Source organism: Gigantopelta aegis, chromosome 15 (assembly GCF_016097555.1).
Source record: "Gigantopelta aegis isolate Gae_Host chromosome 15, Gae_host_genome, whole genome shotgun sequence".
Lineage (NCBI taxonomy): Eukaryota > Metazoa > Mollusca > Gastropoda > Neomphalida > Peltospiridae > Gigantopelta > Gigantopelta aegis.
Genome location: NC_054713.1, coordinates 16,507,742 through 16,530,312, shown reverse-complemented (window position 1 = coordinate 16,530,312; position 22,571 = coordinate 16,507,742). Strand labels below are relative to the sequence as shown.

The following is a 22,571-nucleotide window of genomic DNA, read 5'->3' as shown; positions in this document are numbered from 1 at the left end:
CCAAGTCCAGACCACGCTACGCCCCTGACAGGAAATTGCATTTCAGGACATCTAGCTTTCAAAATGTTACGGGGGGTGCATACCCCCGGACCTGCTAGAAACTTTGCTTTTCGCACTGGATCGGTCAGCCCTCCGTCCCACCCCAATGTCTACATGCTTCCGCCGTGCCTGGAATGGTGTGAAGTAGCAATGCTTAAACTCCATTGGGAGGCTCTAGCAGTGTCTTGCCCCCCCCCCCCCCCCCCCCCGCACATACTTATATCAGTCAGGAAGGGGGGGGGGGGGAGGGTGCGTTGTCACCATTACGACAATGTTCAAGTCCCTAGTCACGGGGCGGAGGGGGAAGGCATGTGGCTGACAGCCACAGTCACCCCCATCTTATATGCGTTTAGCTTTAGAATAATGAAACTTTTCGGTGGTGCTATCATGATAGTCATACAGGTAGGTAGTGGCAACTTTTCTTATGCCACTGGTCAGTTGTTTATACGTGTACACTAGTCACAAGGTACGCCCCCCCCCCCCCCCCAATGTACGTTTTTGTAATGAACTAGTGAAGAGTTGGGCTAATATTTAAGATTTCTTTCAAAACAAAGAGGGCGAAGATGTCCTTTTCCCCAAATGTGACGTCACACTGAACATGTTGGTCATGATCCTGTACACATTTTCCTATTTATAAAATTCCGCTAGTAGTTGTAATTACTGGGTTTGTTATTATTATTATTATTTTTTTTTTTTTATTATTATCATTTTTTTTTTTTAATGGACATGAATAGTTACTGGTTTGTATAAGTTTTACATTAAAAAAAAAAAAATTAATACTTTTGGCGGAAACTGATCCTTTAATTCAAGTATATGCATCAACATGGGATTTCAACTTATGTTCGTGCTTATATCGAATTAAGGCTCAAGCACGCTGTCCTGGGCACGCACCTCAGCTATCTGTGCTGTCTGTCCAGGACAGTGAGTTAGTTGGTTAGTGGTTAGTGAGAGAGAAGAAGGTGTAGTGGTCGTACACCTACCCCACTGAGCCCGTAAGAGCCGGTGCCGGGCTGCGAACCCTATACCTACCAGCCTTATGTTCGATGGCTTAACCACGACGCCGGTATCAAAATGGGAAATAATAAGCAGGCGTTATGGTGCTGGATATACAGCACCACAGTAGCATGGCAACTGCTACATATTGATAATATTATTCAGCAACTGTTTTTACATGTATTAATGAACCATATAAAATTAACATTGCATCTCAATTAGTAACATTTTAAAACCAGTGGGTAGAAGTGGAGATTAAAAATAAAATGCAACATTTTGGTGCCGGACGTACATAAGTAACACACATGTAAAAACTGTGGATAAAAGTCAGCTTGAAATACAAATATTTATTTTATATATTATGTCAACTGACAAAGGATATATCTGGGATTAATTATGTATACAGATTTGTATTTCTACTCACTTATGTATAAAATTATACTGATAAATGTGTTAATATAATTTTTTTCGTAAAATATTGCTGCATTTACGGTTAATGCATTTGTTGCATTATAAGTGACTAAAACATATTTTCATTTACTTGACCATGGAATTGCCCTGTTAGTAACTTACTAGTCCTCTTAATAGTAAAATACATGGGATCAGTCATGACATTGACAAAACATCCTTTTGACTCTGATGTGATCAGATATGGTTTTGAAAATTAAAAACTCCAACCATTTTGTCACTCATATATTTTTTTTTACTTTATTGACAAAATGTAACACACAATTTCAATAATTTTATCCAAAAATATATATAAAAAATTGTGTAGTTTTGATCCACAATACAATACATTTGAACAATTTCATCTAAAAATATACTTAACACCTAAAGAAAGAAAAAACGAACTGTAATTCTCACAGATCTTCCAAGTTAAATTTTGTTTTTGTTTAACGACACCACTAGAGCACATTGATTTATTAATCATTGGCTATTGGATGTCAATTATTTGGTAATTTCGACATACAGGCTTAAGAGAGGAAATCCGCTACAGTTTTCCATTAGTATCAAGGGAACTTTTATATGCATCATCCCTCAGACAGGATAAGACATACCACAGTCTTTGATATACCAGTCGTGGTGCACTGGTTGGAATGAGATATAGCTCAATGGGTCCAATGACGGGGATCGATCCCAAACTAACCACACATCAAGCGAACACTTTTACCACTGGGCTATGTCCCGCAACTCCACCCCCCCCAAAATCTTAGAGGTGTAGACCCTAGCTTTAGTCTGTGAAAATGAACTGTAAATAAAATGTGTTGAGTGCGTCGTTAAATAAAACATTTCTTTCTTTTTATTTAACGCTACACTCAACACATTTTATTTACGGTTATATGGCATCAGACATATGATTAAGGACCACACAGATTTTGAAGGGAAACCCGCTGTCGCCACTTCATGGGCTACTCTTTCTGATTAACAGCAAGGGATCTTTTATTTGCGCTTCCCACAGGCAGGACAGCACAAACCATGGCCTTTGTTCAACCAGTTATGGATGACTGGTCGGTGCAAGTGGTTTACACCTACCCATTGAGCCTTGTGGAGCACTCACTCTGGGTTTGGAGTCGGTATCTGGATTAAAAATCCCATGCCTCGACAGGGATCCGAACCCAGTACCTACCAGCCTGTTGACCGATGGCCTAACCACGATGCCACCGAGGCCGGTTGAGAGAAGCTAAAGTCTGTGATGTTTAAATGGGAAACGACAATCTAAAAATAACCAGAGCTGGTCTCGATAACCATTATTTCTCAGAGGAATATGTGTTTTTAGAATTATGAAAAATGCATTTTCAGAGGTTCTAGAATACGGTGGCCTGATGCCCCATGTCAGTGGTTTTTGGATTATAGGGCCAGTAAAAGTTACTTTTTGCGATCCCAATGGCAAGTGGTAAAAAAAAAAAAAAATTGTTAATTTAATTTATAAAATACCACATAATAAATGTTTTTAATAAAAAAAAAAATTAAGTACACAATATCATGAAATAGATAAATTTAATAAAGTACCTACATTAAAAAATTACTAATTTTGTGTGTGCTCGAGTGGGGGAGGTTGTAAGCCTTAAACAGTAATACATTTATGCTAATAAAGGTTCTTGTTTCTTTTGGGCTTTTTTGTTTTGTTTTTTTGCTGGGAAGGTGGGGTGTGTGTGTGTGTGTGTGTCCCATTCATAAGTAAATAAATACACATATATATACTCATTCATAAGCAATAAAATATTAATTTGTTTTTAATACTGTTCATTGTTGTAATATGCAACAGGGATTATTTTTTATAACCTAGGTGGTTACTTTAGTAACTTTATTCTAAACTAATGAAAATTGTTTCAATGTTTCTCTGAGCAAATCATAAACAAATCTAATGAGCCTATCTATTGTGTAAATTGACAAATTGATTAAACATGATCTCAGTATGCAAAATGTACATTAAAAGGTTAATTATTTTAATTTACTGGTTTTTTGCTATCATTATCAACAGTTAAAATTGGGCACGTGAATTTTTCACCATGGCCAATGTATGTTCAAATCCAATGGCTCCATGGCAAGTGAATTTAAACAAGTCTAGAACCCCTGATTTTGGGGTATTACAAAAACCTAGATGACCAGAAACACTTCAGGTGTACAAAATGAATATTGTAATTATTAAATGTAAGTACAGCCAAACCTGTCTTAAGCGGTCACACAAGGGAGTAGATAAAAGTAGCCGCTTAACACAGGTGGCCACTGATTAAAATTGCCACATAGTCTCTTTAAAACATTTGTCGTTATTTCTTGTTTTACTCTCTGTACTGCTAATTAATGGAGGTGTGCTTCAGAAAAAATGCAAATGGATTCATGTATTAAATTAACTGTTCTCAACCAACCTTCAATAAACTATTCTGAATAAGGAAATGATAAAAATTGCAAATGGCGGCAAACAGAGTCTGGTTATAACTGGAGCACTGGCCGAGTTTGTGATTTTAGGGTACACTCTGGAATACAGGGAGGCAGAGAGCAGGTGTAGCGAGGCATTTGAGAACACCAGCGAATGATCGCGGAATTGGAACTTTCCAGGAGCAAGGGAGGCAACTCCTTGATTGGCCACCATCAGTTCTGGGTACACATATTGTGTTTTGAACGTCCCTCTAATATGAAGACTGGTGAAATTTGTGTCGATGATGGTAACGGACGAATTGCAAGAGGCCGACGATATATTTTTACATTTCAACAGAGCACAGATCTGTGTGTAGTAGTGACCTTCGTAAGTGTGAAACCCGTCGAAAGCCCCAAACACAAATGTTTCGTTTTCTACAGGACTCATAGAGTACTCCATCTTGCAGCACAACTTCTTTTGACAGACTTTCAATGTGGCATTTTTGTCTGTGAGCTTCACAATATTGAACAAATCGTGGTTAACAAGGGACTGAAAATGAGTAGAGTTGCTTCCCTTATGGCCCTCAGGTGTAAGTTCTCGAGATACATTAAAGAAAGGAATGTTAATTTTTTCCGAACTGTATCTAAAGGGCTTCGAAATGTTCTTCACCTCCGACACCAAGAGCCTTCCGCTTGTGTCGGAGGTGTTGTAGTAATAGACAGCAGGACCTTCTGGGGTGTAGATCCCACTGCCCTGGATGCTGTCGTTCAACAGGTGTAAATTGGCAGCCAGCACATTCACCCCTAGACCCATGGCGAAGGCAGAGTGGTACTCAACAGCCATCAGAAACGGGGCCACGTCCACCCATGAGGATGGCAGGATGAGGTTACCAATGTCCAAATCCTCCACAAGCTTCACCGTTGGGTCGTGGAACAGCAGATCCCAGTTCGTGATCAAGCCAAATTTACCAAACGGAGTCTCGAAGGAAACAACATCCACATCCTGCGGGGCATCAAACTGATGCTCCTTCATCGGGTTTTGTTTCAGGTATCGAGCGATGAATGCTCCCGTTGAATTGTACACGACGTTGGTGCTGTACTGGAAGTGGCCATCCAGAGGACAGTCGCTACCGCTGCAAGGCTGGCCGTAGCCGATGTTGGCGACGAGGAAGAGTGAGGTGCTGTTGGCGAGACAGCTCAGTCTGTGTTGTACGTCCGACCTGGAATAGCGGTCAGGTTCTTCGCATGGATTCCAGGACTGGATGCTCAACGGATCTGGGACAAATTCCAAATATGGCCACAGTGCCTCTCTGGCGAAACCAGGACCATACAAGCCGTTTTCTGGGAAAATTAGAATGCTGACATTCTGAAGAAGAAAAACAAAACAAACAACAAATAAAACACAGAAACATATGAATAGTTCAGATGCAAAAACCGATAAATCCATTTTAGTAATTTTTTGCAAAAGAGTATTTTATTTTTACGCTTTCTATGTAAATCATATCATGCCCACAATGGGTGGTCTTAAGTTGAAATAATTAAAGTAACTGAAGGATGGAATTTCAAAAAATGAGTATGAAAATCAGAACATAATGCCATGAACTGTGTAATATAATAGCAGAAGTCCTTTTTTTTAAAACATTTTATAAAACTGTGTTTATCGTTTTGTGACAGACATTGTGTGTGTGTGTGTGTGTGTGTGTGTGTGTACATATTAAAATTAAAATGCATAGTAATTATTTGAATGTTTTTAATAATAAATCCACTTACAGCAAAACATATTTCAGATAACAGCATTACAGGGATAGAGGGAACATTTTGTTCAGTATCATGTCGCGATTTGCTACATAAGTTTCAGAGATCGCTACTTGGTTTTGAAAAATAAACAGTAGTTGCTAATCAATTTTCAATAGACAAGAAATATCGCTAATCAAGAGTTGAAAACTGGCATAATTTTGAAAATAGCAAAAGTTAATAGAATTTAAAATGAAAAGAAATGAAAAGAAAAGAAAAAAACTAAACTAACCTAAACTAAACAAACAAAACAAAACAAAACTCAACAAAACTCAACTGAACAAAACAAAACTAAAGTTAACTAATGTAACTTTAACTAACATAACGTAACAACTAACATAAGTAATGACTAAAACAAAACTAAAACTAAATCTAAAACTAAAAATAGGGTATAGTCCAGTCGTCATAGGTTGGCATTGTGGTGTCAGTCTTCCATGAATAATGTTATTTCAGTGTAACATATATAAGGGAAATAACTCTAGATGGAAACGTTACCAATTTCCTGGAAGATTTATTTCCTTTCACAAATTAAGCATGAGAATATAGTTCACAATTTCTCTCATGGTTGGCGGGGGGGGGGGGGGGGGGATGATGAAAATATATACTCAACAACAAAAGTTTAGCTAATGTTAAAAGAAATGGCATAACATTTATGAATTAATCAATTTTTATTAATTAGTATTCACTTGTGAAATGTTTACCATTTATAAACAACATAAACTCACCAACCTTTGCCTTAACACAACAGGAGGGCCTGGTTTTCTTTTATGTTTATTCAACCATGGAAAATTTAAATGTTATAAAAAAAGAAGAAGAAAGAAATGTTTTATTTATCAATGCACTCAACACATTTTATTTACGGTTATATGGCGTCAGACATATGGTTAAGGACCACACAGATTTTGAAAGGAAACCCGCTGTCGGCACTTCATGGGCTACACTTTCCGATTATCAGCAAGGGATCTTTTATTTGCACTTCCCACAGGCAAGATAGCACAAACCATGGCCTTTGTTGAACCAGTTATGGATCACTGGTCGGTGCAAGTGGATTACACCTACCCATTGAGCCTTGTGGAGCACTCACTCAGGGTTTGGAGTTGGTATCTGGATTAAAAATCCCATGCCTCAACTGGGATCCGTACCAAGCACCTACCAGCCTGTACACCTTAAATGTCATAAAAGATATTTGCTAAACTTTTGTTGTTGAGTATACATTTATACCAAATACTAAGAATTGAAAGTTTGCGTGACCCATTTATCGGTTATGCAGAAATAAATCCTAGTAACCCATTTCAGGGCTCGAACTTAATGGCGGCACTGACAGCAATTGCCATCATTGAGATATAAATTGCCGTAGGTAGAGAGCATCACCGATGGCACTTTTATGCTGTCGATAAAGCTCCTCAACAATGGTGAAATGTATACACCAGGTGTACATTATCTGCCAATATTTAACATTTGCACATTTAAAAGATGTCTACATACAACAAGATAGCCTTTCAGTCATGTTTATTTACTGCAAATGTCACATTTTTAAAAATTGCCACAGGCAGGCTCAATATTGCCGTCGGTGGACTGTTTCACCCATTGCAATTCTTTTAAAAATTGCCGTCGGAAAAAACTTCGAGCCCTGCCATGTCCTTTTTGTGCAACTCATTATATTCAAGTAAATGGTGGTCCAAATTTCACGTACGAACAAAAAATAAATTATGCAAAATTAGATTCACGCAAGCAAATGTGCGAACTAAACGATCATTCTTGCAATTTTCTGAGGCCTGAGCATAGAGAAATAACTGCAGCAGAAACAGCTGTCACAAAGTAATGCGGCATCCACCTCCAAAACGTAATTATTTACAGAACATCACTAATCAAACAGGCATTGGGATTCTTATTCTGTTCCACTGTGATTACTGGAAGTCAATGATATACCTAGCCTAAGAGTAAGATAAAGGGGAAGAAATTTCAACAACACAACTATCCATCAGCTAGGGGCGGGATATTGCCCAGTAGTAAAGTGCTTGCTTGATGTGCGGTCGGTTTGGGATCGATCCCCATCGGTGGACCCATTGGGCTATTTCTCGTTCCAGCCAGTGCACCATGACTGATATATTAAAGGTTGTTGTATGTTTTATCCTGGCTGTGGGATGGTGCATATAAAAAATCCCTTGCTGCTAATGGAAACGTGTAGCAGGTTTCCTCTCTAAATTACCAAATAGTTGACATCCAAAAGGCAATGATTAATGTGCTCTAGTGGTGTCAAAAATAATATATATGTATATCTATGTATATCAGACCTTCGTTTTTGAAAAACCCAGGAGTGCTAAAAATCGCACTCCTCAAAATGCTTACTAGGGGGTGGAAATCACACTCCTCAAAATGCAGAGGAGGGAAAAATCGCACCCCTCAAAATAATCAGAATTAGAGGCAAGAGACCGAGAGGAATTGCACCCATGAAATGATTAAGTTTGAGGAGTAATGATTTCTAAATTGAATGTTTTGTGTTTTCAAAATAAATATCCTAATTTAAGTAATATGATGGTTGTTCTCAAAGATGAAGGAATGGGCCATTGCAGTCTTACACAAGAAACAGAAACACTAGAAACATTTATCGATTTCTTATGTATTATGAATAAAGAATTGAAACTGATTTGTTTGTGCTTATTCTGTTTTATTTAAAACAAGTACAATAATTTTAGTTTTCATCTCATAATCTCCATGGACACAAACCAGTGAACTGAATGTAAAAGTGTAACAACCACATGGCACAGGGTTATCACATTTATCATGATATCATAATATACATGTTATGTACCTGCAAATTCTCTATTTAAAAAAACCAAAATGTCATAACAGAGAAAATGTCAACATCTATTGTTTTCTACCCAAATATATCTTACTACAATTTTTATAAATATATATTTTTACAAACAGGATTAACTTTCATTATCGGTGTACTGTAGTTAATACGTCATTTATTATACTACTAACTCAAATCACAGCAACCCATCTACCCTCCCCCCCAAAAACCCCCCAAAACAAAAAAAAACCCACACAAAACCACCGTAATGTAAATTTAATTTAAAAATATACATGTTTTACACTCTGTAAATTCAAATTACTGAGTTGAAATTAAATCAGTGTATGTTTGTTTCAGGTACCCATCAACCGATTACATATACTAGAAATCTGACTCTACCAGGTCAGTGTCCTTGGCTTTAAATCACGTGGCAGTATCGTGAAACAGAAAGTAGAAATGTCTGGAGTACGTCGCTATGCTATTAACAAAAACAAAACTTACTTGACTAAATTCTTCTCTTTTTTTGTTGATGTATGCGTTTACTGTGATATCACATGTATAAACATTTTACACATCATAGAATTATTGGACAACGCACCTATAATTTTTTTCTGTACGTGATGAAAACGACGACAGTGTAAAATAAATTTTGGTGCATTGAACGAAATTAAACAAAACAAAACCGACGAGATCTTAATAATAAGTGAACTCCTAGCTGATTGGCTCAGTGTAAAGATAACCAACCAATCGTGTTTCAATTTATAAAAAGTATTCTAGGAAGTTCATTGTGAACAGAATGGAAATTAGGTTTGTGGCGTTGTGGATTGGATTCAATAAACAATTAAAATGGCAGAGTTAAAAAAAACACAAGCGTGATTTGTTCAATTTAGGGGCATGTTATTTCGCACTCGTCAGATTGAGTTGACGAGCGTGATAGCGCTCGCGCCCATCAAAAACGAAGGTCTGGTATATATATATATATATATGTGTATGTGTATGTGTATGTGGAACGAGAAATAGCCCAATGGGTATAACATTGAATAATGTCAAAAAGTAGGGTCTACCAGATAATTATGGCGTATCCAGTATATTCCAATAAGCCAACGACTTCAAGATTTATAAATGGAGGGGGGGAGGGGCAGGACATTGCTCATAGGTCTATTTCTCGTTCCAGCCAGTGCTCCACAACTGGTGTAACAAAGACTGTGGTATGTACTATCCTGTCTGTGGGATGGTGCATGTAAAAGATCCCTTGCTGCTAATCGAAAAGAGTAGCCCATGAAGTGGTGACAGCAAGTTTCCTCTCTCAATATCTGTGTGGTCCTTAACCATATGTCTGATGCCATATAGCCGTAAATAAAAGGTGTTGAGTGAGTAATTAAATAAAACATTTCTTTCCTTCAAGATTTATTAAAAAACACATGAAGTGTCTGTCCTTTGTTTTGCTCCCCTTAGCAAATGAATTAAAAAGAAAAGAAAAAATACTACCAAAGGATTACCGGTCAATATCAACGCTCAATATAATTTCTTAAATGGCTCCCCATATTCTAAGTCTGAGGAGAAATTAATTACTTCTCTTTATTTCACAACTGAGATCTAATTGAAAAAAGAAGAGCCCATGAGGTACTGACAGCTGGTTTTCTCTCTCATTATCTATGTGGTGCTTAAGAGACTGATTAAATTTTTTATCACTTCTCCCTAACAAATAACCCGCGGAAGGTGGGGAGGGGTTAAAACACCCATGCGGATAAAAAGTTAAAAATGAAAGTTTCGAAAAGTTTGTGTTTTTTATTTTTTATTTATTTACATGTATTTATTTATTTACATGTATTTATTTATTTACATGTATTTATTTATTTACTTATTTATTCATTTATTTATAAAGTGAAATTCGAAACCACAATTCATAAAAAACACATGAACAGTTAAGTCTCGGCAATTACGGTTTGACAAGTTGGAAATTTCCTGTTTCTGAGCACATCCGAACGCAGAATAAGACTTCTCGTTAAAGTGACACGTTTCACAATGACATCACTCTCAATTGTAAGAAGATACCGTTTGTCAATTTCGTCCTCCAACTTTTGTGGCCCAAACAATTTCAACACCTTTTTCCCTGACTAAATTCATTAGGGGGGGGGGGGGGGGGGAGGTTGAAAAGTATTAGAGGGTTATTCGTCTAGAGAGAAGTAATGACATTTTGAGACAGTCCCTAACCAAACATGTAAGTCAGATATCATATAAATTGAACGTCATCATATAAAGGGAGCCATCACTAGTGGTGGGAATTGGTAGGACTGTCAACCATCGACATTTTAAAGGGATATCATACCCCAGTTTTTAAACACTATGGCATATTTTTTTTACTATTAGATATTTACTATTAGAGATATTTTTGATAACTGAAATCATACTTTACTTAGCTTTTATTGTTTAGATTATCCATTTCCGTACATTTGAAATGCTTTTGGTCATCCTGGTGTTTTTAATATCACAATATGCATTTATCGTATTTTTAGTACCAGTTAGGGAGTCGAGTTTTAGTCTATTTTTACAGGGTATTTCAGCATTTCAAAGTCATAGACTCATGTTTCAATCAATTGTATCATTATACAAATGTGTTACAGGTTTGTAGATAAACTAAACTTAGTGTGCATTTTCATGGGCTGAAACTAGGGTCAGTCCCGTTAAACCTTTTGTTACTGAAGGTTAAAAATATGTAAGTTTGTTTGCTTATTGACACAACTGAAGGGTATTGTTACTGGGATGCAGTGAACTCGTATGGAAACTAACTCGTATGAACGGAAAACTCGTATGGAAAACGAACTCGTATGTAAAAAATAACGGTGAACTCGTATGGGGATGTATATGGATATGCAGATATACTAACTTTGATATTTCTCTTAAATGTGTATTTTGACACTTGTTTTGTATACATGCCTCTTATTTATGTCACCATCAGTCAACTATTTGCGTGTCAACCGCAGTTTATGCGTCAATGGCAGTCACCTATTTTCGTGTCACCCGTGTAATTCCAAATCAATAGAAAATAACTTGACACAAATATGTTCAATTAATCATGTTTAATTTATTCTGTAACAAGCGTCCAATGTCACCGGTATGGTATGGTATAGTATGGATAATATACCTTCATATAAAATATATAAATGTATGTATGTATAACACATTCTGTCAACATGTGAATAGCTATCATTATAGGTAACATTGAAAGTAATATATGTATTTGATCTAGAACATATTCTGATGTCATAAAAACTACACACAAATTGCTATACAGTATTGGATATATCAGTTTGTAATTTCCATATGAGTAAGTCTTCCATACGAGTTCACTTGTGGATTTCCATACGAGTTCACTGTATTTTCCCCCATACGAGTAAGTTTTCCATATGAGTTCACCGCAAGCCTTGCTACTCAAGGTATCTAATGGATGCAAAAGATAAGAATAACAGTGCTATACATGTAAAATTGTCACTTTTTATTTTTTAACTAAAACTAAACTTTCTTTTTAAGTTAAAGGAAGAATTTCTTGTACTTCTTGTTTTTCAAATCATCATGTTCACATGCTCCAGCAAAAGTTGCGACCTTTTCTTGCTGACAAGGTTTTCAGCCATGCTAAAAACTCAACCGGTTGTTATAAAATAAAGATTGTTGGTGAAACGCACGGATCTCACAAGTTCAAAATAGACCGCTCAATTACCAGACTTGACTTTATCCTTTATCAATTAACACAAAATAGATTTAGCTATTTTTATTGTAGGGTATAATGTATATTATGTTTTTATGCAAAATGGTAACGCTGTATAAACATCATTACAATTTTGCAGATCAATCTGCAAATAATACAGTTGAAATTTGTAATTACCATTTTTATAGATACCATTCAGGCCACTTTGGCAATTTCCTTAGAATAAGATATGTGTATGTTAATTTATAATCAATTACCAGACATTGTAATCGATTAGTTGGAATTTGGATTTTACCAACCAATCTTCGAGTATTCCAATTAATCACACCACCACTACCCATCAATCCCCTGAGACCAGTTGTAGAATAGTAATTTTTAGCTCCCTTTAACATGTGAATTTATATTGGATCAATATGTTCATACTTTAACTGGTTCCCCATAATCTAGGGAGAGAGGTTTCCCAGTGGTAAAGCACTCACTTGATGTGCGGTCAGTTTGGGATCAATCCTGTCAGCGGGCCCATTGGGCTATTGCTCGTTCCTGCCAGTGCACCACAACTGGTATATCAAAGGCTGTGGCACGTGCTATCCTGTCTGTTAGAAAAATGTAGCAGGTTTCCTCTTCTGATTATATGTCAAAATTACCAAATGTTGGACATCCAACAGCTGATGATTAATAAATCAATGTGCTCTAGTGATGTCATTAAACAAACCAAATCCCATAATCTAAATTAGGGAAGCAATTATTAATTCCCCTAAAAAAATCTCATGTCAAGGTCTGAAAAGTGCAAAAATGCGTTTTGTGTGCATTGTTAAATAAAACATTTATTTTTTTTCTGTGAAAAGTGTGTGAATGATCGTTTCGCTTGTGCGTCGTTTGCGCAACCTATTTTTTGTTCTCATCCCAAAAAATAAAGACCCTAAAAATATTTTAGGGTTCGTACATCTTTTTCAAGTTATTCCCATTTAAGACTCAAAATTATCAACTGTTTGACTTCCAATGATTAATAAATCAATGTGCTCTAGTGGTGTCGTTAAACAAAACAAACTTTAACCCTGTACATGTACCTGATCATGTGCCCTCCTGGCCTGTGTTTCGTATATCTTCAGGTTTTTCTCCATCAGTTCCACGGCCTGCGGTCTAGTGACGACGTGGGTCAGGGTGTTCGGTAGGATGACCACATGCTCGTAGACAGCGACCTTGAACTTGTCACATAATCCACAGCTCAGCAGAAACAGACACACAAAGAGACGTGTAGCCATTCTGCTTGGTGTGCTTGGCATGAGGTATCTGTGAACGAGGATGGATCTTTCCACCTACAAAATTATTAAACAATACGAGATATTAAAACCAGCATTCTGAGAGTAATGCTAAAGCAATAAATGTCACCTACTTGGTCCAACTCCTCAAGGGCCATAACTATGGGAAAAATTGGTAAATCACCATGAAGAAGGAAGGAAATGTTTTATTTAACGAAGCACTCAACACATTTTATTTACGGTTAAATGGCTTCAGACATATGGTTATGGACCACACAAATATAGAGAGGAAACCAGCTGTCGGCACTTCATGGGCTACTCTTTTCAATTAGCAGCAAAGGATCTTTTATATGCACCATCCCACAGACAGATAGTACATACCATGGCCTTTGTTACACCAGTTGTGGAGCACTGGCTGGAACATCACAATAAATGTCAAACTTGATGTTCATGGTCAAGCCGGTCCTCGCATTTCACAGAAACTATTGTTTCCAGTAATGTGACAGTCATAGAATCACGGAATCCCAATTTTGTTTCCCATGATTATAATATCGAGTACGACTATTGAACAAAAATAATATACTTTTTTTCTTTTTTTTCCTGATTGGTTCCCATGTTCACAAGGCACCAAACTGTAAAAGTGTTTCCCATAAAATTTGAAATAATTGGCCTGTAAAGCTATACACATTTTAGTTCAGTATGTTGAGGCATGGCGGAAAAAAAGAAAGAAGTTAATTTGTTTGGTTTTGAAAGTAAACTTCGACATTACACACAGAGCATATATGTTGAGGCTTATTCCGATATACACCAGTCCTATCTATCCCGGGGCAAAATGCCCCCACTTTCCATAGACCAAAATGTTCCAGCACGTAATTTTAGCAATAAAGTTTGTCTTGTTTAACGACACAACAAGAGCACATTGATTTATTAATCATCGCTATTGGATGTCAAACATATGGTCATTTTGGTATAGTCTCAGTGAGGATATCCACTACGTTTCCATTAGTAGCAAGGGATCCTTTTTATGCATCATCCCACAGAGAGGATAGCTCATCCCACAGACTTTGATATACCAGTTGTGGTGCACTGTCTAGAATGAGAAATAGCCTAATGGGCCCACTGACAGGGATTGATCCTAAACCAAATGGTAACTTTGGCTATATCGTGATTCTCTTCCATCCAATAAATATATGGGAATATTTGTATTACTTAAAAACAATTCATAATGAAATAATGTAAATTGTCATACATTAAATACCGTTGCGATACAATTATGTATTGTGCTGCATTTATCGATTAGTAGAACCTTTTTAAATTATTCATTTATGTATTTTCTGTAATAAAATGATGTCATTTTACTAGTTTTTGTTGCATTCAATTATCATTTGTTGTGTTATTGTGAATTTTGATATTGTTTAAATATAATTAAAATATTTAATTATATTTCAGGGGTTCATAGTTTATTAATTTTCTGCTTTCACCAGTTTGTTGTTGGGCTGCATCATTAAAAAATGATATACTGTTCATTCTTTTAACATTAAAATATGTATTTGAAGTTGTTGCCTGTTGAAATATCTTCTATAGTTTCCTTTACTGGTTTCTTCAATTTCCTTTTCTTGCCAATTGGTTTGTGGGTTTTTTAACATGTTTATACTTTTGGTTAAAATTACTTTTATTGCACACCATGTAATGTTCATATCTTAAAGTATTCAGCTGCAAGTAAGCGGGTCAGCTGTCTGAAAATATTTGTGATCCGGGACTCACGTGTCTTTGAAGGAAGGAAATGTTTTATTTAACGACGCACTCAACACATTTTATTTACGGTTATATGGTGTCAAACATATGGTTAAGACCACACAGATATTGAGAGAGGAAACCTGCTATCGCCACGGGCTACTCTTTTTCGATTAGCAGCAAGGGATCTTTTATATGCACCATCCCACAGACAGGATAGCACATACCATGGCCTTTGAAATAACAGTCGTGGTACACTAGCTGTAATGAGAAATAGACCAATGGGCCCACCAACAGGGACCGATCCTAGACCGACTGCGCATCAAGCGAACGCTTTACCACTGGGCTATATCCGCCCCAACATGTCTTTGAATTAAAGGAATTGAAGTATTTTGTTTGTCAACAGGATACAAAATGATGACGTTACTTTCTCTTTCTATTATTCCAAAAATCAAAATTCTGTACTTCATCTTTCTTCCAAATAAACTTTCATCTATTTCTACCTGTCCGATGAACTGAATCATCTGGCATTGTTGGTATATGTAATGGCCACAAAGTTCACGGATATAACTAGCCCAGATTACAGCCGTGAATTTGAAATTCATTCCAATTGCCAATGCACATCGGTGTAGAAAAGTATGTTTTATTTAACGACGCCATTGGACGTCAAACATATGGTCATTCTGACACTGTTTAAGAGGAAACCCGCTGTCACCACATAGGCTACTCTTTTACAACAGGCAGCAAGGGATCTTTTATTTGCACTTCCCACAGACAGGATAGCACAAACCATGGCCTGTGTTGAACCAGTTATGGATAACTGGTCAGTGCAAGTGGTTTACACTTACCCACTGAGCCTTGCGGAACACTCACTCAGGTTTGGAGTCGGTATCTGGATTAAAAATCCCATGCCTCGACTGGGATCCGTACCCAGTACCTACCAGCCTGTAAACCGATGGCCGAACCATGACGCCACCAAGGCCGGTCATCGGTGTAGAGTAGTTCCTCCAAGATAATACTTTATAAAAATCATCAAGTCACGGATGTTTAAGATTAACATGATCCTTCAAAAAATTAGTTTTTTTTCGTATTCTTCTGTTGTTTCATGTTTAAACCGCAGTCACACGTTAAATCTCTTGCTAAAAGGTCATGTTCTCTCAACCAGTTAAAAACCTCTTTATTTGTACTCATAAATAAAGTATGGAAAGTCCACAGAATTTTAAAATCTGATATAGTTAATCCTGCAGTATCTGTTTTTCATTACGCAAAACTACCTTCACCGTGACGTTTACGACTTTTAGTATTTTCGTTACCCATCTTCAAAAACAGCCAATAAGACAGGGAGTGAACTGAAGAAATTAATTTGGATCTAATATATCCAGGTAGTGCATGATTTTCACTTAACCATAGCTTATTTGACAAATGTGTTGCATGAAAAAAATGCAGAAACATCCAATTGTTTATACCACAGCGTGCATTCACACGCAACCTGGGGCATTGGGCAACATTCAATCATTTAACCACAACCTTGACTTTTGAACACATTAATACTATTCTAAACAGAATCGCCTATACTATAAGTTAATTCCTAGACCCTTGTTTACTATAAATAACACTCCCCAAAATAAAATCTGTTCTGAAAATATACCTACTTCAAAACAGATGAAGAAATATATATATTGTAATATAATATATTAATAAATGATTTTTATATATATATATACATGTATATACATATATATATATATATATATATATATATATATATGGTGCTTGGTATGAGACTGCCCCTAGCTATAACTGTGTATAAGGCAGAATCACTCAGTGGGCGATCACATGACCTATGTCACGTTATAGGTCAGCCAGCTTTGTAATTCTTGCGATGGAGTGTACCAAAGGTTAACTGAATGTGGGTGCTGTCGGATTTCTTTCTGTAGTTTGTGTATCAGTGATTAATATGTGGATTTTAAAAAACCTATTCACACTAAAATGATCGATGTAAAGGTATTTGACGTCAAACATGGGATTGTTGTGGTATTAGAGCAGATATCTTTGACTACCGTGTGGTGGACAGCAATTGCCAGAAAATGACATAGCTTGGTCTCCGACTGTAGCCAGGGCTGAAAATCTGTCCAAATGTCCATCCAGACCCCTACAGTCAGAGTACTCGGGCTAGTCAGCTGACAAACCCAAATAACAGACGACCGGTCTGGGATCAATTATTTCAAGGTTTGTGAAAATGGCGCATGATTTATATTTGTTTTGTCAATTTACAAGAGAACGGAATATATCACACTGATTTGTTCGCATTTGTCAAAAACATACTTCCTTCTGTCTATATGCATATGTCAACAAACGCTAGATGGCGCTTCCAAATGTTTATTCCAAGCATAGCCAAGCACGCTGCGAGCCAGCGGCAACTGCGAGCCAGACTATACTTGGGTGTCATGGTGGATTAGGCCCTACTTTACATTATCATACCGTCATATAAATTCGAACATATGTTTTCGAACAGCTCATTTATACGCGATTTTCCACGTGCATACTGAAGGTGTGACGTCAACAAACATCGCAGATTGAAAAGAAGAGGTTGTGCATAGTTCGCTACAAAAACGATGCATAGGAAACTTCCTTGTGTAAGTATGGCAATTAATTTATTGAAAAATAATGTTAATGAATCACTGTCCAGATTTTGGGTACATACCATCATGTAAATACAAACGTAGCACTTTACTGCATCGGCTATATCTGCACTCGATGTGCCGTCTGCTTTGTTTATATCAATATTGAATACGTCATTCACTGTAAAGGAAAATAAATCTGATTATTTTAGAAAAATATGGAAGCCTGTTTAGACCATTTCTTATTAACGTCTGCCGGACTTTACAATATTCTTTTTCTGAAGGTAAGGGTTCCTTTTTCTTTTTTAGACTACTTCTTGCACTGAGAGATCCAGATCATATCAATACACGCAAGAACATCTTTCTATGGCATATTCTGCTGTAATAAACAATCACATAGACATCCATAAGGCTGCCAAAAGGTTTTCAGTCCCAGTTAAACACTGTACGAATCCTGTAGAGGGAGATTGAGTGTCATATATAATCATATGCTTAAATATATAGCAAATCTGGACCTCAAACCTTTTTATCTAAGGATGAAGAAGCTAAACTTCTTGCTCACATCCAAGACATGGCATACCATACATACACATTCTTGTGCTGCTATGAAACATTATCACGTGTTCGAAAACAAATGACTCCTCAGTATTATGTATATCCAGACACGATGTCGGAAAAACGTTTCTGCTGCAACCAGTATTGTATTTAACATCTATAATTCTGTCTGTTTCGTGGATTATATTCCAATGAACAGTTAAGAAAGATTATTTAGCTTTTAATTCAGAATTCATTACAGACATTTCATTTGCAATATTTGCTTATCTGTTCGAAAACATATTATCATAATTATGGGAGGATACAATGACCGTAACTACGAAATGACAAACAGCCTTCTTGACAAATATTCCATCCCTTCCAAGTAACAACACCCTCCCCCATATTCCTACAGCATTACGTAATTGATAAACGGTCCCAAACAAAACAAAAATGTATCCTAAAACTAGTAAAAGTGTTGAAATTCAACAACAAACATTACCACCTTGCAGTTTAGAGTTGTTTCCCTTGACCTGCCGGTGTTCCATGAAATCCACACTATCTATCAAAAAGTCCACAAAGTTGTTAAGCAAATTACTAGCAACAGGCCCGTAGTCAGTATTTCAAGTGAGGGCAGGGGTGGGGGTAGGGATGGGGGTGGGTGTGGGAACTAGATATTTGCTGAGGCATTTTGAATTTTAAGTTGCCTGAAGGCGCGAGGCGCTAGAGCTTTATATGGGGATCCAGGAGCATTGCTCCACCGGAAATTTTGAAATCTCCGAAAGTCTAAAACGCGTAAAACTGATATTTTAAAACAATGTGTTTCGACTTTTTTTGTAGATTCTATTTCTGTTATTAAGGTAATTTGTTTTGGTTTGTTTTTAACATAATGAAATTCTAGCATATTAGTCTACAGGATAGCCTGACGGTAAGAAAGCTAGACGGACATTTGGACAGTTATCAACAGTCTCTTAGCGTCAGGCCCCTGCGTGTGCTGTAACCTCACCGTGGTGCAGGGGTGTAACATTTTCTTTGAGAATGGCCAATACAGCACAAAATTGAAGTTTTTAGTAAAATTCAGTATCCGTAAAATTCTGTGATATTTGTGTTTTTGCACAGTTCTTTACACTGTTCTTTACACTGTTTTTGTTTAAACCTTGAATTTTTATATTGATGTTGATCATCACTTTATTTATTTGCATTACCATAGTTTGACACCCAATAGCCGATGTATTTTTCGTGCTGGGGTGTCGTTAAACATTCATTCATTCATTCATTCTCTTAGCGTCAGAAGAAAGGAAATGTTTTATTTAACAACGCACTCAACACATTTTATTTACGGTTATATGGCGTCGGAAATATGGTTAAGGACCACACAGATATTGAGAGGAAACCCGCTTTGGCCACTTCATGGGCTACTATTTCCCCGAGGCGTAGCCAGAGAGGTAAAAAAAAATACGCCGAGGGAAACCCAGACCTGTAAAAAAATTATTTTTATTTTAAATGTTTTATTTAACGACGCACTCAACACATTTTATTTACGGTTATATGGCATCGGACATATGGTTAAGGACCACACGGACATTAAGAGAGGAAACCCGCTATCGCCACTTCATGGGCTACTCTTTTCGATTAACAGCAAGGGTTCTTTTATATGCACCATCCCGTAGACACGGTAGCACATACCACGGCCATTGATGTACCAGTCGTGGTGCACTGGATGGAACGAGAAATATCCCAATTGTCCCACTGACGAGGATCGATCCCAGACCGACCGCACATCGAGCGAGCGCTTTACCACTGGGCTACGTCCCGCCCTTGTAAAATAAATATCAGTGTCATGGGAAAAATAAAATAAATCTGGGGAAATTCCAGACGAGGCAAGCGCCTCGTCTACCTCATGCAAGCTACGCCATTGCTTTCGATTAGCAGCATGGGATCTTTTATATGCACCATCCCACATACAGGGTTGTACATACGACCTTTGATATACCAGTCGTGGTGCACTGGCTGGAACGAGATATAGCCCAATGGGCCCATCGACGGGAAGTTAGCGTCAGGGACAAATCTATATAAATTCTGCGCAATCGCTGCCTACCAAATGGTAGTCAAAGATTTCAGCTCTAGATAAATACACCAGCAATCTTATGTTTGACGTTAAATACATTTACATCAATAATTTTTGAGCTCCCTGATAATGTGTGTGGTTTGTTTTTGTGTGTTTTGTTGTTGTTGTGTTTTGTTGTTGTTTTTAATCACATAATAATGACTAATAGACACGCTACATGAAGAAACCCGTCAGCAAATGCGTTTTTAACCGGAACATTAGCAAAGGGGGGGGGGGGGGGGGGGGGTTGTAGGATGTTTTCCTGTAGATTTAATTTCTACTGCCAGGGTTGAAAATTAACATGGTCGCTATCAGGGCCAGTTGATTAAAGATCTTACTGGCCTTTCTCCATTTAAACTAGCCGTCCAATTATCATATTGAAAATTAACTGCAAAGCCAAAATCTTTGTTGAATAATAGCCATGTGCTCGCCAAAAGGAAACGATAAATTGGCATGTAACTTCACCATGAATAAAGATAAAATTCATATAAAACATATTATTTAGTTTTCAATACATACCAACTCAAATAACATTTTAAAAAATGGAATCCAGTATAAATAACAAAGTTTCTTTACAAATTACAATTAAAGTATACAGATTAAATTTCAGTTTTAATACAGAGGTAAAGACAAAATGCTAGACAGCCACAATATGCACCTTCGCTTGCATTGTCTCTAAAGTAATCGATAATGCAGTGCACAGAGACTAAATGTAGGACTGCGCGAGCTTTAGTAAACTAGTCTGGGAGTGGCAGTCCTCTGTGGTGACGCAAGAGGAATACATATCTTGTAAAGGATTTCCTCGACAGAGGCTGTCCTCCTATAGACGAGGCACTAGATTCATAGAATCATCCACTATTTTGCCAAATGCCCAATCGACTCTTCTTTGTGTAGAGATACGACCCCCACCCACCCCCACCCCCGAGACGTTGCTTTGCCGCCCTCAATGTCTGTCAGCCCCCAGTGTTTACTTGCTTCTGTCGTGGTTGCATTATACATTGTTATTGTGACATATAGCCTTCTTGATTAATAATAATAATAATAATAATAATAATAGCAAGCGGAAATTACGGATTCCCGAGCTACACTGGCCTCCGTGGCGTCGTGGTAGGCCATCGGTCTACAGGCTGGTAGGTACTGGGTTCGGATCCCAGTCGAGGCATGGAATTTTTTATCCAGATACCGACTCCAAACCCTGAGTGAGTGCTCCGCAAGGTTCAATAGGTAGGTGTAAACCACTTGCACCGACCAGTGATCCATAACTGGTTCAACAAAGGCCATGGTTTGTGCTATCCTGCCTGTGGGAAGCGCAAATAAAAGATCCCTTGCTGCTAATCGGAAGAGTAGCCCATGTAGTGGCGACAGCGGGTTTCCTCTCAAAATCTGTGTGGTCCTTAACCATATGTCTGACGCCATATAACCGTAAATAAAATGTGTTGAGTGCGTCGTTAAATAAAACATTTCTTTCTTTCCCGAGCTACATGTATAATAGCTGTACATTACTCAAAGATATCTATGTTATTTAGTTATTACAATAATTACCCCCCCCCCTCGCAATCCACACACACACACACACACACACACACACACACACACACACACACACACACACACACACTGTCACCTATTACTCAGAAATATTTGTGATTTAATTACAGCCACCCCAACCCACACATTACACACACTGTCAAATATTACTCAGAAATATCTGTTATTTGATTGCAGAAATAATTCCACCCACCCACACACACAGCCCACATACACGCACACACTGTCATCTAACCCACTCCCAAAGTTCAGCGAAATCGGCCCGAACTTAATTTACAAACAACAATAGCACACCCATAAAACCTAATAACGGCTCTTTTAAGAACAGAGCCAGCTGTCGATGGTTGACCTCTAACACACAAAAGTGTATAGCCTCTATTAGAAATTAGCGATAAAAATTAGGCAGAATTACGTCCCTTAACCGCGTCCAGTTCCGGCGCGTTCCGGCAACAGCAAGAATGGCCGATGACCACAGTTGTTTGTGAATTTTAAGCTGAGATTTATGCATGCCAGTCCCCACCTATGCCTCTGGGTTCAACAGTCTTCGACCAGTGGACTGGAGTAGCCGCGAGTGCAGAATATA

The 22,571-nt window shown here is 37.5% G+C and overlaps 1 protein-coding gene across 1 annotated transcript; it reads right to left on the bottom strand.

Annotated features, from left to right (window-relative positions):
- Positions 1–2,612: 2,612 nt before the first annotated feature.
- Positions 2,613–18,821, bottom strand: LOC121390479 (pantetheinase-like). The gene is made up of 4 exons (XM_041522307.1): positions 18,389–18,821; positions 17,883–17,980; positions 13,253–13,501; positions 2,613–5,254 (listed from the first exon to the last, which is right to left on the bottom strand). The coding sequence occupies exons 1-4, from the start codon at positions 18,411–18,413 to the stop codon at positions 3,902–3,904; spliced, it is 1,725 nt and encodes a 574-aa protein (XP_041378241.1). The 5' UTR covers positions 18,414–18,821; the 3' UTR covers positions 2,613–3,901.
- Positions 18,822–22,571: the final 3,750 nt, after the last annotated feature.